The sequence below is a fragment of the Dermacentor albipictus genome, chromosome 4 (assembly GCF_038994185.2).
Source record: "Dermacentor albipictus isolate Rhodes 1998 colony chromosome 4, USDA_Dalb.pri_finalv2, whole genome shotgun sequence".
NCBI lineage: Eukaryota > Metazoa > Arthropoda > Arachnida > Ixodida > Ixodidae > Dermacentor > Dermacentor albipictus.
In genome coordinates, this window is record NC_091824.1 from 1,972,724 (window position 1) to 1,986,834 (window position 14,111).

Consider the following 14,111-nt stretch of genomic DNA (forward strand, 5'->3'; position numbering starts at 1 on the left):
CTGCCAGCACCACCACCTAAGCAGAGTGACGTCAATACATATCGCCAAGCATAAAACCTGACATCTCCCGTATCGTCACCAGTGGCCATGGAAACACAAGCAGGATGACAGTCTCATACCGTATTTTCCTATTTATGCAGTTTCTGGCGATGTTCACCGACTGCGGTAGGGATGCTGCAGCCCCCGTCAGTGTCTTCAGCAGCATTTCTTCGACGAACACAGTTTCCAGGCCCGTCGACGGGGTTGAATCGCGCCCACCTATCCCTGAGCATCTTGGCTTTGCCACTTGGAACGCGCCTGACACCTTTGCCGGACATTGCCAGCACCACCACCTAGGCAGAGTGACGTCAATACAGATATCGCCAAACATAAAACCCGACATCTCCCGTATCGTCACTAGTGGGCATAGAAACACAAGCAGGATGACAGTCTCATCCCGTATCTTCCTATTTGTGCGGTTTCTGGCGATGTTCACCAACTGCGGTAGGAATACTGCAGTCCCCGTCGTTGTCTTCAGCAGCATTTCTTCGACGAACACAGTTTCCAGGCTCGTCGACGGTGTTGAATCGCACCCACCTATCCATCAGCATCTTGGCTTTGCCACTTGAAATGCGCCTGACGCCTTTCCTGGACACTGCCAGCACCGCCACCTAGGCAGAGGGACGTCAACACAGATATCGCCAAGCATAGTAGCCGACATGTCCCGTATCGTCACCAGTGGGCATGGAAACACAAGCAGGATGGCAGTCTCATACCGTAGCTTCCTATTTGTGCAGTTTCTGGCGGTGTTCACCGAGTGCGGTAGGAATGCTGCAGCCCCCGTCGTTGTCTTCAGCAGCGAAGAATTTTGATAAAATAAGTTAACGTAACTCCACAAAGTGTCCCTTGTCACCTCACCGCGTACTTCTTCTTTATCTTCGTCACTCTTCGGTTAATCCACGTCATCCTTAACGCCATCCTCGTCGTCTTCTTGAAACCTTTCCTCGTTTATAATTTTATTTTTACCTCCCCCTTATATGTGAGAGCCCCTAAGAAATAACCACTGTAAAGCCGAAGGATGTGGGCATAAAATTGTTTATAAAGCAAAAAAGGCAAGAAAGAAAAAAATCTACATAACAGCAAACTGGAATATCACACCGATAACCAAATGTCGCTGTCGCGTTCTGAAAGTTTGACGGCTCAACATATTTAATAATGAAAACAACCATGAAAGTGGGTATGACGGCGACGTTGTGAATTTATAAACGTGACTATGGAAAGAGTGAAGTGGTGATAAAACTAACGCTCGCCGTCATTCACAGCACAAAACACCTACAACAAACAAAACCAAAAGACAAAACCAAAACAAACCATAGACAGCCAAAAGAAATTTCTTTTAAGGCATATTTCAGAAAATTGGCTGCGTCTGGAAGCAACGAGACGGATGGCGCGCCGATCCGTTTGTCGCCATCTTTTGGTATGTGAAACGCTTCGACAATCTTCCTTTCAGTCTGATCCTTCGAATAAAGCAGGGACGTTGCGAAATAAAAACTGGTTTGCAAGGATTGTTTTCCGTCCTCTTTCTTTCGTCTGCATCTGTCACAGTGCTGGGCCAAAATACCTGCTGCCCTGCTCTTTAAATTTCCCTGGTGTTCCCGCGCCCTTTCAGTGAAACATCTGCCCATTTGTCCAATATAAATGATGTCACATGTCAAGAGAATCGAATACACTACCCCGCAAACGCAATTTGTAATGTGTCTTGTGCATGGTTGAATACTGTGGCCTACTCTTTTTCTTACTTGTCACCATGGGGCACACTCAACTGAGCTTGCATGAATCCGAAATAAACGACCTTGACCCAGTTCTGGCTTGCTACTTTTTCGATGTGTGAAACTCGACGGGTACAGGGCACGACCTGGAGTTTTTTTCGCTTGATGCCCCCCTTATGTTGCTTTCTACCTATGTGTTTTTGCAAAAGATTTGCGCAGGCGCCTGCGAATAAACTCTGAGGGTAAGCAGCTGAGAGGAAGCGCCTAACTTGCTGATAGAAACTGGTTTCTATGTTATGATCGCATGATTTTTGAAGGGCGGACTTACGAGGTAGAGTTATGTTGGCCGTCTTTATCATTTGATACGAACAGATGCGTTTTGAGTCAAAATGAAGACTGAGGTCCAAAACCTGAAGGTAGTTAACCATGGCTAACGCGTGGGTGAATATGAGCCCCCTTGAAGCTCGTTGGAATACCTTTATTACGCAATGTACGGCATCAGTAAGGTTATATCGTGTGGACACGTTGAGTATGGCTAAGTAGTCATCGACATAACAGAAAATGCGCACGACGTGATGCTCGGAAATTGATGTTTGAACTCGTTGATGAAACGTCGACAGATAGATGTCGCAAAAAATAGGTGCAACTGAAGGACCTATACATTTTACAGCTTTCTGCACATAGTACATTCCATTATACACAATGGCTGTCCAACCTAAATAAAAGCTTAGCAGTTAAAGTTAAGGCTCTGTGCTTACCCCTGCTGTATTCTGAAAGGCTACTTCTCCGGTTCCTTGAATTTGTTGCCTTATTGCGGTTAACAGACCTTCATGCGGGATTGAGTAGCACAGGTCCTGGAACTTAATCGAGAACCCCGTCGTAGGCGCCGGAAGACCTTCTTCCAGTTGTCTGACGACTTCAGTTGAAGATCAGACTAAAAAGGGGTCCTTGCCAACCATCGTCTGCAGGTTTGATTGAAAAAAGTTTCCCGTTGTCCTTTGCCAAGTGTCTTTTTCTGAAACTAACCACACAGATTGTGTTTGTGGGGTAGTGCATTCGATTCCCCGGACATGTGACATTTGTATTCGACAAACTGGGAAGTGTTTCAATGAAAGAGAGCGGGAACACCAGTGGCATCTAAAAAACAAGGTAGGAAGCACTTTGGCCCTGCACTGCGACAGATGCAGAGAAAATAAAGACGACGGAAGAACAATCCTTGCAAACCAAATAATAACACAATGTCCTTGTTCTATTCGAGGGATTAGACTGAAAGGGAGATTGTCGAAGCGTTCTACATACTAAAAAATGGCGGCAAATCTATGAGCAAACCATCTGTCTAGTGGCTTCCAGAAGTCAATTTTCCGGAATATGCCTTTTACAAAAATCCTCTTGGTGGTCCAAGGTTCTTTTTTGTTTTTGTCTCTTGGTTTTGTTGGCTGTAGGCCACCGAGCGTTAAATTTTTCTACAGGTTTCACTCATTGCAATGTCATGCTTGTAAATTCAAAACTTTGCCATCAACGCCACTTTCTATGGCTGTTTTGCATTAATGGTTTTCTATAGTGTTTTGCATGCTATGGTTGTTTTGCACGACACCACTTCCAGAATGGCAGGCTTACGTCCGTTGCCTTTTCAGATGACGCTCACCTGGGTCGTGTGTTCCGGGCTGCTCGGTTCGTGCCATGTTGCTGCAGAGGATCCGCTTACAGCACGGCCGCCATGGTTGCGCAGGACGCCAAGTTTGGACACGACCAGCCAGCTCATCTGGCAACATGGATCCAGCACGACTACGGTGGACGCAACCGGCTGCCTTCATAAACGTCAGCTGGCAGCGCTTCACATGGGCACGACACCACTTCCAGAATGGCAGGCTTGCGTCCGTTGCCTTTTGAGATGACGCTCACCTGGGTCGTGTGTTCCGGACTGCTCGGTTCGTGCCATGTTGCTGCAGAGGATCCGCTTACAGCACGGCCGCCATGGTTGCGCAGGACGCCAAGTTTGGACACAACCAGCCAGCTCATCTGGCAACATGGATCCAGCATGACTACGGTGGACGCAACCGGCTGCCTTCATAAACGTCAGCTGGCAGCCGCTTCACTTGGGCACGACACCACTTCCAGAATGGCAGGCTTACGTCCGTTGCCTTTTGAGATGACGCTCACCTGGGTCGTGTGTTCCGGACTTCTCGGTTCGTGCCGTGTTGCTGCAGAGGATCCGCTTACAGCACGGCCACCATGGTTGCGCAGGACGCCAAGTTTGGACACGACCAGCCAGCTCATCTGGCAACAGGGATCCAGCACGACTACGGTGGACGCAACCGGCTGCCTTCATAAACGTCAGCTGGCAGCAGCTTCACTTGGGCACGACACCACTTCCAGAATGGTTGGCTTACGTCCGTTGCCTTTTGAGATGACGCTCACCTGGGTCGTGTGTTCCGGACTGCTCGGTTCGTGCCATGTTGCTGCAGAGGATCCGCTTACAGCACGGCCGCCATGGTTGCGCAGGACGCCAAGTTTGGACACGACCAGCCAGCTCATCTGGCAACAGGGATCCAGCACGAGTACGGCGGACGCAACCGGCTGCCTTCATAAACGTCAGCTGGCAGCCGCTTCACTTGGGCACGACACCACTTCCAGAATGGCAGGCTTACGTCCGTTGCCTTTTGAGATGACGCTCACCTGGGTCGTGTGTTCCGGACTGCTCGGTTCGTGCCATGTTGCTGCAGAGGATCCGCTTACAGCACGGCCGCCATGGTTGCGCAGGACGCCAAGTTTGGACACGACCAGCCAGCTCATCTGGCAACAGGGATCCAGCACGAGTACGGCGGACGCAACCGGCTGCCTTCATAAACGTCAGCTGGCAGCCGCTTCACTTGGGCACGACACCACTTCCAGAATGGCAGGCTTACGTCCGTTGCCTTTTGAGATGACGCTCACCTGGGTCGTGTGTTCCGGACTGCTCGGTTCGTGCCATGTTGCTGCAGAGGATCCGCTTACAGCACGGCCGCCATGGTTGCGCAGGACGCCAAGTTTGGACACAACCAGCCAGCTCATCTGGCAACATGGATCCAGCACGACTACGGTGGACGCAACCGGCTGCCTTCATAAACGTCAGCTGGCAGCAGCTTCACTTGGGCACGACACCACTTCCAGAATGGTTGGCTTACGTCCGTTGCCTTTTGAGATGACGCTCACCTGGGTCGTGTGTTCCGGACTGCTCGGTTCGTGCCATGTTGCTGCAGAGGATCCGCTTACAGCACGGCCGCCATGGTTGCGCAGGACGCCAAGTTTGGACACGACCAGCCAGCTCATCTGGCAACAGGGATCCAGCACGAGTACGGCGGACGCAACCGGCTGCCTTCATAAACGTCAGCTGGCAGCCGCTTCACTTGGGCACGACACCACTTCCAGAATGGCAGGCTTACGTCCGTTGCCTTTTGAGATGACGCTCACCTGGGTCGTGTGTTCCGGACTGCTCGGTTCGTGCCATGTTGCTGCAGAGGATCCGCTTACAGCACGGCCGCCATTGTTGCGCAGGACGCCAAGTTTGGACACAACCAGCCAGCTCATCTGGCAACATGGATCCAGCAGGACTACGGTGGACGCAACCGGCTGCCTTCATAAACGTCAGCTGGCAGCCGTTTCACTTGGGCACGACACCACTTCCAGAATGGCAGGCTTACGTCCGTTGCCTTTTGAGATGACGCTCACCTGGGTCGTGTGTTCCGGACTGCTCGGTTCGTGCCATGTTGCTGCAGAGGATCCGCTTACAGCACGGCCGCCATCGTTGCGCAGGACGCCAAGTTTGGACACGACCAGCCAGCTCATCTGGCAACAGGGATCCTGCACGACTACGGTGGACGCAACCGGCTGCCTTCATAAACGTCAGCTGTCAGCAGCTTCACTTGGGCACGACACCACTTCCAGAATGGTAGGCTTACGTCCGTTGCCTTTTGAGATGACGCTCACCTGGTTCGTGTGTTTCGGACTGCTCGGTTCGTGCCATGTTGCTGCAGAGGATCCGCTTACAGCACGGCCGCCATGGTTGCGCAGGACGCCAAGTTTGGACACAACCTGCCAGCTCATCTGGCAACATTGATCCAGCACGACTACGGTGGACGCAACCGGCTGCCTACATAAACGTCAGCTGGCAGCCGCTTCACTTGGGCACGACACGACTTCCAGAATGGCAGGCTTACGTCCGTTGCCTTTTCAGGTTAGTTACCTGAAAGGTGCTGCTTGCGGTAAATCCAGTAATTATTGCTTGTTGGTGGTGTCGTGCCCACGAGACCTGAATGATGTGTTCAAACAGTTCTTGGCTCTTGCGTGTGAAATATTGACACGTGTATTTATATTTATCGGGCGACCAGGTTTCACCGCCTAACAAATCTTATCGCACAGCGCGGGACGCGCTTGCATGTATCCGAAGTTTCTGGAAAGTTATCGATGCTTCTATCCGCAGCCTGTTGTTGCCGAACCTTGTGTTATCTGATTTATTCGCCTGACGCGAATGATGTAGAACTTTATGGAAGGCACGCGGGTCCCAACGATTAGTCTGGAACATTCGACGATTGTGTATAAAAGCCGACGCGCTTGAACAGCTGATCAGATTTTCGACGATCGCCGACTGTGTTCGCCGCTATCGTTGTGCTATAAGTGTAGCCTGTTTTGTGGGCACAGGTTCGCCCAATAAAAGTTAGTTTTGTTGTTCACAGTATTGCTACTGTGTTATTCAACGTCACCACCACGTGACATCTGGTGGAGGTGCTTTACGTTCATGTACAGGACACCCCCGACAAGTCGTAATTCAAGCTCGGACCGCAAAGACAACACCAGCGCCGTCCCGGAACATCGAGCAAGCCGCCGGCTCCAGCAGCTGCCCCCGGAACACGGAATTCTACCAGAGACGACCAAGAAGAGCGTCAGAGAAGTTCGTCCAGAGCCGACCAAGAAGACAGCCCCAATGGCAGCCGGAGCAGCCCCAATAGTTCTGCAGCAGCCGAGGGAGCCACCGACGTTCCGCGGTTCCACATTTCAGGACCCGGAAAGCTGGCTGGAGACGTATGAGAGTGTCGCTAAGTTTAACAGTTGGGACAGCGACGACAAGCTGCGGCATGTCTATTTCACATTGGAAGACGCCGCCAGGACGTGGTTCGAGAATCGGGAAGTCACCTTAACGACGTGGGACCTGTTCCGAAGCGGCTTCTTGCAAACGTTTACAAGCGTCGTGCGAAAAGAGCGAGCCCAAGCTCTACTAGAAACCAGAGTGCAGCTGCCAAACGAGACGATCGCGATCTTCACGGAGGAGATGGCCCGTCTTTTCCGGCGCGCCGACCCGGAAATGTCGGAGGAGAAAAAAGTTCGCTTCCTGATGCGGGGCGTCAAGCAAGAACTTTTCGCCGGACTTATTCGTAACCCACCGAAGACTGTGGCTGAGTTTTCTGCAGAGGCATCGATGATCGAGAAAACTCTGGAGATGCGCACCCGGCAATATAACCGCCAGGGGCACACGCCGCAGTATGCCATCCAAGGACTGGGTTCGGACGACCTTCAAGAGACCATCAGGGCCATTGTGCGTGAAGAACTGCGCAAGGTCCTGCCTCCGTCGCAGTCTCAAGTAGCTTCCATCGCTGACATCGTGAAAGATGAGGCTCAGCGATCGCTTGGGGTTCCTGAGGTGCAACCTCAATTACCGCAGCCCCAGCCAGAAGCGATGACCTACGCCGCCGTCGCACGCCGTCAAGGTCCCCCTCCGCGACCCCGCCAGGGCCCTGCAACGACGCAATTCCGTCGTCCGCCGCCGCCGCCGCCACCACGCCCACCCGTCGCCCAGCGCACCTACGCGAGGAAGACGGACATTTGGCGAGCCCCCGACCACCGCCCGCTCTGCTATCACTGCGGAGAAGCCGGCCATGTGTATCGCCGATGCCCATACCGGGACATGGGACTGCGAGGTTTCGCCGTCAACGCACCGCGCCCACAAGGTGAACGCCCTCGCGATATCGCCGACTACGTCGCCGCTACTCAGTGGAGCCCTAGACGACCGTCCCGTTCGCCGTCACCAGGCCGCTACCTGTCGCCGCAGCGCCGACCATACACCGGCCCAGCCCGGGACCGCTCTGCGAGCCCATATCCGGAAAACTAAAAGCAGCAACCGATGGAGGTGCGGTTGCTGATCGTCGAACTGAGGCAGATCCTCCGCCGCCAACGAAAACGACGAAGAAACTACCTCGACGACCTAATGAAGACACGCCGCAGTCCCGACGAAGTCAGCAAACCAAGACTACACCGACGAAAGACGACTTGACGACGCGACGTTCCAGTTTCAGTTCAACACGACGCAGCCGTGATCCGACGCCAAGACCTAACTGCAACGCCACACAAAGAACCACCGACCTCGACGTGCTTCTTGACGGCCACGCAGTTACCGCCTTAGTGGACACCGGTGCTGATTACTCCGTCATGAGTGGATACATCGCCGCCCAGTTGAAGAAGGTTAAGACTGCATGGGAAGGCCCTCAAATTCGCACCGCTGGAGGACACCTGATTACGCCGACTGGAATCTGCACGGCAAGAATTACCGTTCATGACCGGACTTACCCTGCCACCTTCGTTATCCTCCAACAGTGTTCACGAGACGTCATTCTCGGCATGGACTTCCTGAACCAACACGGCGCAATCATCGACCTGAAGTCGAAGTCAATAACGCTGTCGGAAGATCAAGCGATACCGCCGGAGAGCCCTCGTAGTCACCATGCCTTGAGGGTGCTCGAAGATCAAGTGAGCATCCCGCCTCGCTCCAGCATTGTCATTTCGGTCGGCCCCGAAACACCCGTTGACGTAGAAGGCGTCATCGAAGGCGACCAACGTCTACTGCTCGACCGTGAAATTTGCGTCGCAAGAGGGATCGCTCGACTGCACGGAGGAAACGCGAAGGTGTTGCTGACAAACTTCAGCCAGGAGTTCAAGCACATCAACAAGGGCATGATGATCGCATACATCGAGGAATTTCAGGAAACCAGCGATGCGTTCGTCCTCTCGGATTCTGTTGCATCTACCCCGACGACCGTAGTTCCCGAGCCAGACTTCGACATAAATCCAAGTCTCCCCGTGATTAAGAAGCAACAGCTCAGAAGTCTGCTTCGACGATACAAAGACTGCTTTTCGACGTCATCGAGGATTCGACAAACCCCAGTCGCAAAGCATCGCATAATAACCGAAGAGTGCGCTCGACCACTCCGCCCGAGCCCTTACCGAGTTTCGACGCGAGAACGCGAAGCTATAAGACACCAAGTCGACGAAATGCTGCGCGACGACATCATCCAGCCGTCGAAAAGCCCGTGGGCGTCTCCAGTTGTTTTAGTGAAGAAAAAGGACGGAACCCTACGTTTCTGCGTCGATTATCGTCGATTGAACAAAATCACGAAGAAAGACGTATACCCCCTCCCACGGATAGACGACGCATTGGATTGGCTCTGCAATGCTAAATACTTCTCATCGATGGACGTCAAGTCTGGCTACTGGCAAATAGAGGTCGACGAAAGGGATCGCGAAAAGACCGCCTTCATCACGCCGGACGGCCTCTACGAGTTCAAGGTTATGCCATTCGGAATGTGTTCGGCGCCTGCAGCGTTCCAGCGCGTCATGGACACAGTATTAGCAGGACTGAAGTGGCAGACCTGTCTCGTTTACTTGGATGACGTCGTCGTCTTCGCCGGGAATTTCGACGATCACCTCAAGCGGCTTGCGACAGTACTAGAAGCCATCAAGTCGTCAGGGCTTACTCTGAAGCCGGAAAAATGCCGCTTCGCTTGCGATGAACTTCTGTTCCTAGGCCACGTAATCAGCCAATCTGGTGTCCGTCCAGACCCGCAAAAGACAGCTGCAATCGCACAGTTCCCGCAACCCATCAACAAGAAGGCAGTGCGTAGGTTCCTTGGCATGTGTGCCTACTATAGGCGCTTTGTCAAGGACTTTTCACGCATCGCGGAGCCGCGAACACATCTGACGAAATGTGATGTCGAGTTCAAGTGGGAAACACCGCAGGCCGACGCATTTCAAGAACTCAAACGACGCATGCAGTCGCCGCCGGTACTTGCGCACTTCGACGAGTACGCCGATACAGAAATCCATACTGACGCCAGTAGCCTAGGCCTCGGTGCTGTTCTAGTCCAGAGGAGAAACGGAGTCGAACAGGTGATAGCTTACGCTAGCCGGTCGCTGTCAAAAGCGGAAGGCAACTATTCTACGACCGAAAAGGAATGCCTCGCCATCGTTTGGGCTACAGCTAAATTTCGCCCTTATCTTTATGGCAGGCCATTCAAAGTCGTCAATGACCATCACGCGTTGTGTTGGCTAGCGAATATAAAGGATCCTTCAGGACGACTCGCGCGGTGGAGCCTCAGACTACAAGAATACGACATCACTCTAACCTACAAGTCCGGACGAAAACACTCCGATGCCGATTGCCTATCACGCGCCCCCATTGACCCGCCGCCGCAAGACGACGAGAATGACGACGCCTTCCTCGGAATGATAAGCGCGGAAGACTTCGCTGCACAGCAACGGGCAGACGCGGAGCTAAGAGGCCTCGTCGAATATTTGGAAGGGCACACCGACGTTGTCCCCAGGGCATTTAAGCGCGGATTATCTTCCTTCACGCTTCAAAACAATCTACTCGTGAAGAAGAACTTCTCCCCAGTCTGCGCCAACTACCTTTTTGTTGTCCCGTCAGGACTTCGTCCAGAAGTATTGCACGCCCTACATGACGATCCGACCGCTGGACACCTAGGATTTTCCCGGACACTATCAAGGATACAAGAAAAGTATTATTGGCCGCACCTGACCGCCGACGTCGCCCGTTATGTCAGAACATTCCGATACTGTCAGCGACGCAAGACACCGCCGACAAGGGCAGCCGGATTACTACAGCCAATCGAGCCTCCTTGCCGACCATTCCAGCAGATCGGGATTGACTTGTTGGGACCCTTTCCGACGTCAACAACCGGAAATAAGTGGATCGTCGTGGCGACGGACTACCTTACCCGCTTCGCTGAAACTAAAGCACTGCCGAAAGGTAACGCAGCCGAAGTGGCGAAATTCGTTGTCGAAAACATCCTGCTGCGACATGGTGCCCCAGAAGTCCTCATCACCGACAGAGGAACGGCCTTTACAGCGGAGCTCACCCAAGCCATTCTGAACTACAGTCAGACAAGGCACAGGAGGACAACGGCCTACCACCCGCAGACGAATGGTCTTACGGAGCGGCTGAATAAGACCCTCGCCGACATGCTAGCGATGTACGTGGACGCCGAACACAAGACGTGGGATGCCGTCCTGCCGTACGTAACATTCGCTTACAACACGGCGGTGCAAGAAACAACACAGATCACGCCGTTTAAACTGGTTTACGGCAGGAATCCGACGACGACGCTCGACGCCATGCTGCCCCACGTCACTGACGAGGAAAATCTCGACGTCGCTAGCTATCTCCAGCGCGCTGAAGAAGCCCGACAGCTCGCCCGCCTGCGGATCAAGAACCAGCAGAGGACCGACAGCCGACACTACAACCTCCGACGACGCTTTGTCGAGTACCAGCCCGGTGACCGTGTTTGGTTTTGGACCCCTATACGCCGACGAGGACTGAGCGAGAAGCTTTTGCGTCGCTATTTTGGACCGTACAAGATCATCCGACGTATTGGTGCACTGGACTACGAGGTCATGCCAGACGGCATTTCGCTGTCACAGCGGCGCCGCTCACGACCTGAAATTGTCCACGTTGTGCGGCTCAAGCAGTACCACCAGCGTTGACAAACTTTGGGACTTCGCGTAACTGACCTTTGGACTTTATTTCTTTCCGTTGTTTTGTTACTTATGTTTAATAAGTGTCCCTTTGTGTTTCGCTCTCTTTGTAGCATCGGGACGATGCTCTTTAAGAGAGGGGTATTGACACGTGTATTTATATTTATCGGGCGACCAGGTTTCACCGCATAACAAATCTTTTCGCACAGTGCGGGACGCGCTTGCATGTATCCGAAGTTTCTGGAAAGTTATCGATGCTTCTATCCGCAGTCTGTTGTTGCCGAAACTTGTGTTATCTGATTTATTCGCCTGACGCGAATGATGTAGAACTTTATGGAAGGCACGCGCGTCCCAATGATTAGTCTGGAACATTCGACGATTGTGTATAAAAGCCGACGCCCTTGAACCGCTGATCAGATTTTCGACGATCGCCGACTGTGTTCGCCGCTATCGTTGTGCTTTAAATGTAGCCTGTTTTGTGGGCGCAGGTTCGCCCAATAAAAGTTGGTTTTGTTGTTCAAAGTATTGCTACTGTGTTATTCAACGTCACCACCACTTGACAATATGCTATGCCTTGTCTGCTATAACACTGATGCTGTCGGGAGACGTTGAAACTAATCCTGGACCAATGACTAAGGCTCAAGAAGAAGCTTTTGCTGCTGCACTAGAGGCTATTAGGAAATTAGAAGAAGCGCACTCACACTTGCTTTCTCAACTAACTAGTGTCAAAGCCAGTAATACGGCAGTTATAAGCAAGTTTCAAAACCTAGAAAACGAGCAGGTAACACTACTCGCTGAACTAAAAATTTCTAAACAAAAGCAGGAGGCCGCTGAAGGGGAAATCAAGCTGCTGAACGCCAAGATCGCCGCGCTGGTCGATACTCCCGCATCCGGAAATTCGGCTGTTACAACAGCAGGCGCTGATATCCTTCGCGGTGTGTCTGATCGATTGGCCACGATTTCTTCACGGTGCGATGACACTGAGAATAGAATGCGACGCTCAAACCTGCTCTTCTTTAACATAGCGGACAACGAAAAAGAGGACTGGGCTGCGTCGGAGCACAACATTGTCGATTTCTGTGCCGAAAAACTTGACTTAAGCCCATCAAGCACGCACTTCGAGAGGGTGCATAGATTAGGCAAGCACGCCGATAACAAAACGAGACCGATCATAGCGAAATTGACCTTTTACAAGGTTAAACAACGCATCTTGTCAACTACACGAAAACTTAAGGGCTCCGGATTTTCGATACGAGGACTTCTCCCCAGCTGCACGAGAAGCAAGAAGAAAACTGATCGAATTCGCGAAGGCAAAAAAATATATATATATTTCAAGCTCAGCGTCGACAGAATGCGCATAGATGACACAACCTACGTGTACGATGGCGTCACTAGCACAGTAGTACAGCTGAGCAGATAGCTAAAGCATAGCACTCGAACCCATCACTGCCATCAGGCATCAGAACCTCGGATCATACCGTCACAATCAATATCATTTACTAATATTCGAAGCCTGGTGCGCAAGCTCGGTCAAGTCTCTTCTTTCATAGACGATACAGGTTCTGACATTATCATCTTCACGGAAACATGGCTGCATCCTGACATTTCAGACAATGAAATAAGTCCCATACATACCACGTATAATATTTACCGATGCAATCGCACTAATAAACGAGGTGGAGGCGTACTTATAGGCGTTAGGAAGACGGTAACATCTTATTTGATTGCGACACTAACCTAGAAATTGTCTGGGTTGCGTGCATGACTCGTTTTGAAAAGTTATTGTTAGGTTGCTGTTATCGTCCTCCTGACTCAAGTGTGTTGTTTGTTAGCGACCTGCGAAACAGCATAACTCACGCCATTAGGGCTTGTCCGGCTGAAAGTATTTTTCTTTTCGGCGACTTTAATCTTCCCTCCATAAACTGGAAGCAGTTGTCATCGACCTGCCGCCTTTCCTCAGACTTCATTGCCTTAACATTAGATTTCAACCTGTCACATATCGTAAGTCAACCCACTCGTGATTCCAACATGCTAGATCTAGTATTGACAACGGTCCCTAATACTGTTGAAAAAATAACATATTTAGATGGTTTCAGTGACCATAAATTAATGCAATTAAACTTTAAAGTACCGTCCCGTTTTTCTGGTACCACAACTAAGATAATTCGTGACTATAACAGAGGAAACTACAGTGTTATTAACGCTGAACTTGAAACATTTCTTGTTAGTGTATTACTTCCTCGTTTCAGTAACCGAACAGTTCAAGATTACTGGGATTTGTTCAAAAACAAGCTAATAACACTGGTTAGTCAACATGTTCCGTTAATTAAAATAACAAATGATAAATGCAATCCGTGGTTCACTAAGTCACTTAACCAACTGAGAAATAAAAAGAAACGATTGTACGCGTCCGCAGAACGCGCGTCCACTCCAATATCTTGGAAAAAATACATCGACTTCTTGCAAAGCTACTGCTCCAGAGTACGCGCTGCCCGAGATAAGTACTTTTCGCACGATTTGCCATCCCTGCTCACAACTAACACAAAAAAATTTTGGAAAATAGTG

The 14,111-nt window shown here is 51.4% G+C and overlaps 1 protein-coding gene across 1 annotated transcript; it reads left to right on the plus strand.

The window, feature by feature from the left end:
- Positions 1 to 3,605: 3,605 nt before the first annotated feature.
- Positions 3,606 to 6,080, plus strand: LOC135911673 (uncharacterized). Its single transcript, XM_065444015.2, has 2 exons — positions 3,606 to 5,676; positions 5,799 to 6,080. The coding sequence occupies exons 1-2, from the start codon at positions 3,610 to 3,612 to the stop codon at positions 5,883 to 5,885; spliced, it is 2,154 nt and encodes a 717-aa protein (XP_065300087.1). The 5' UTR covers positions 3,606 to 3,609; the 3' UTR covers positions 5,886 to 6,080.
- Positions 6,081 to 14,111: the final 8,031 nt, after the last annotated feature.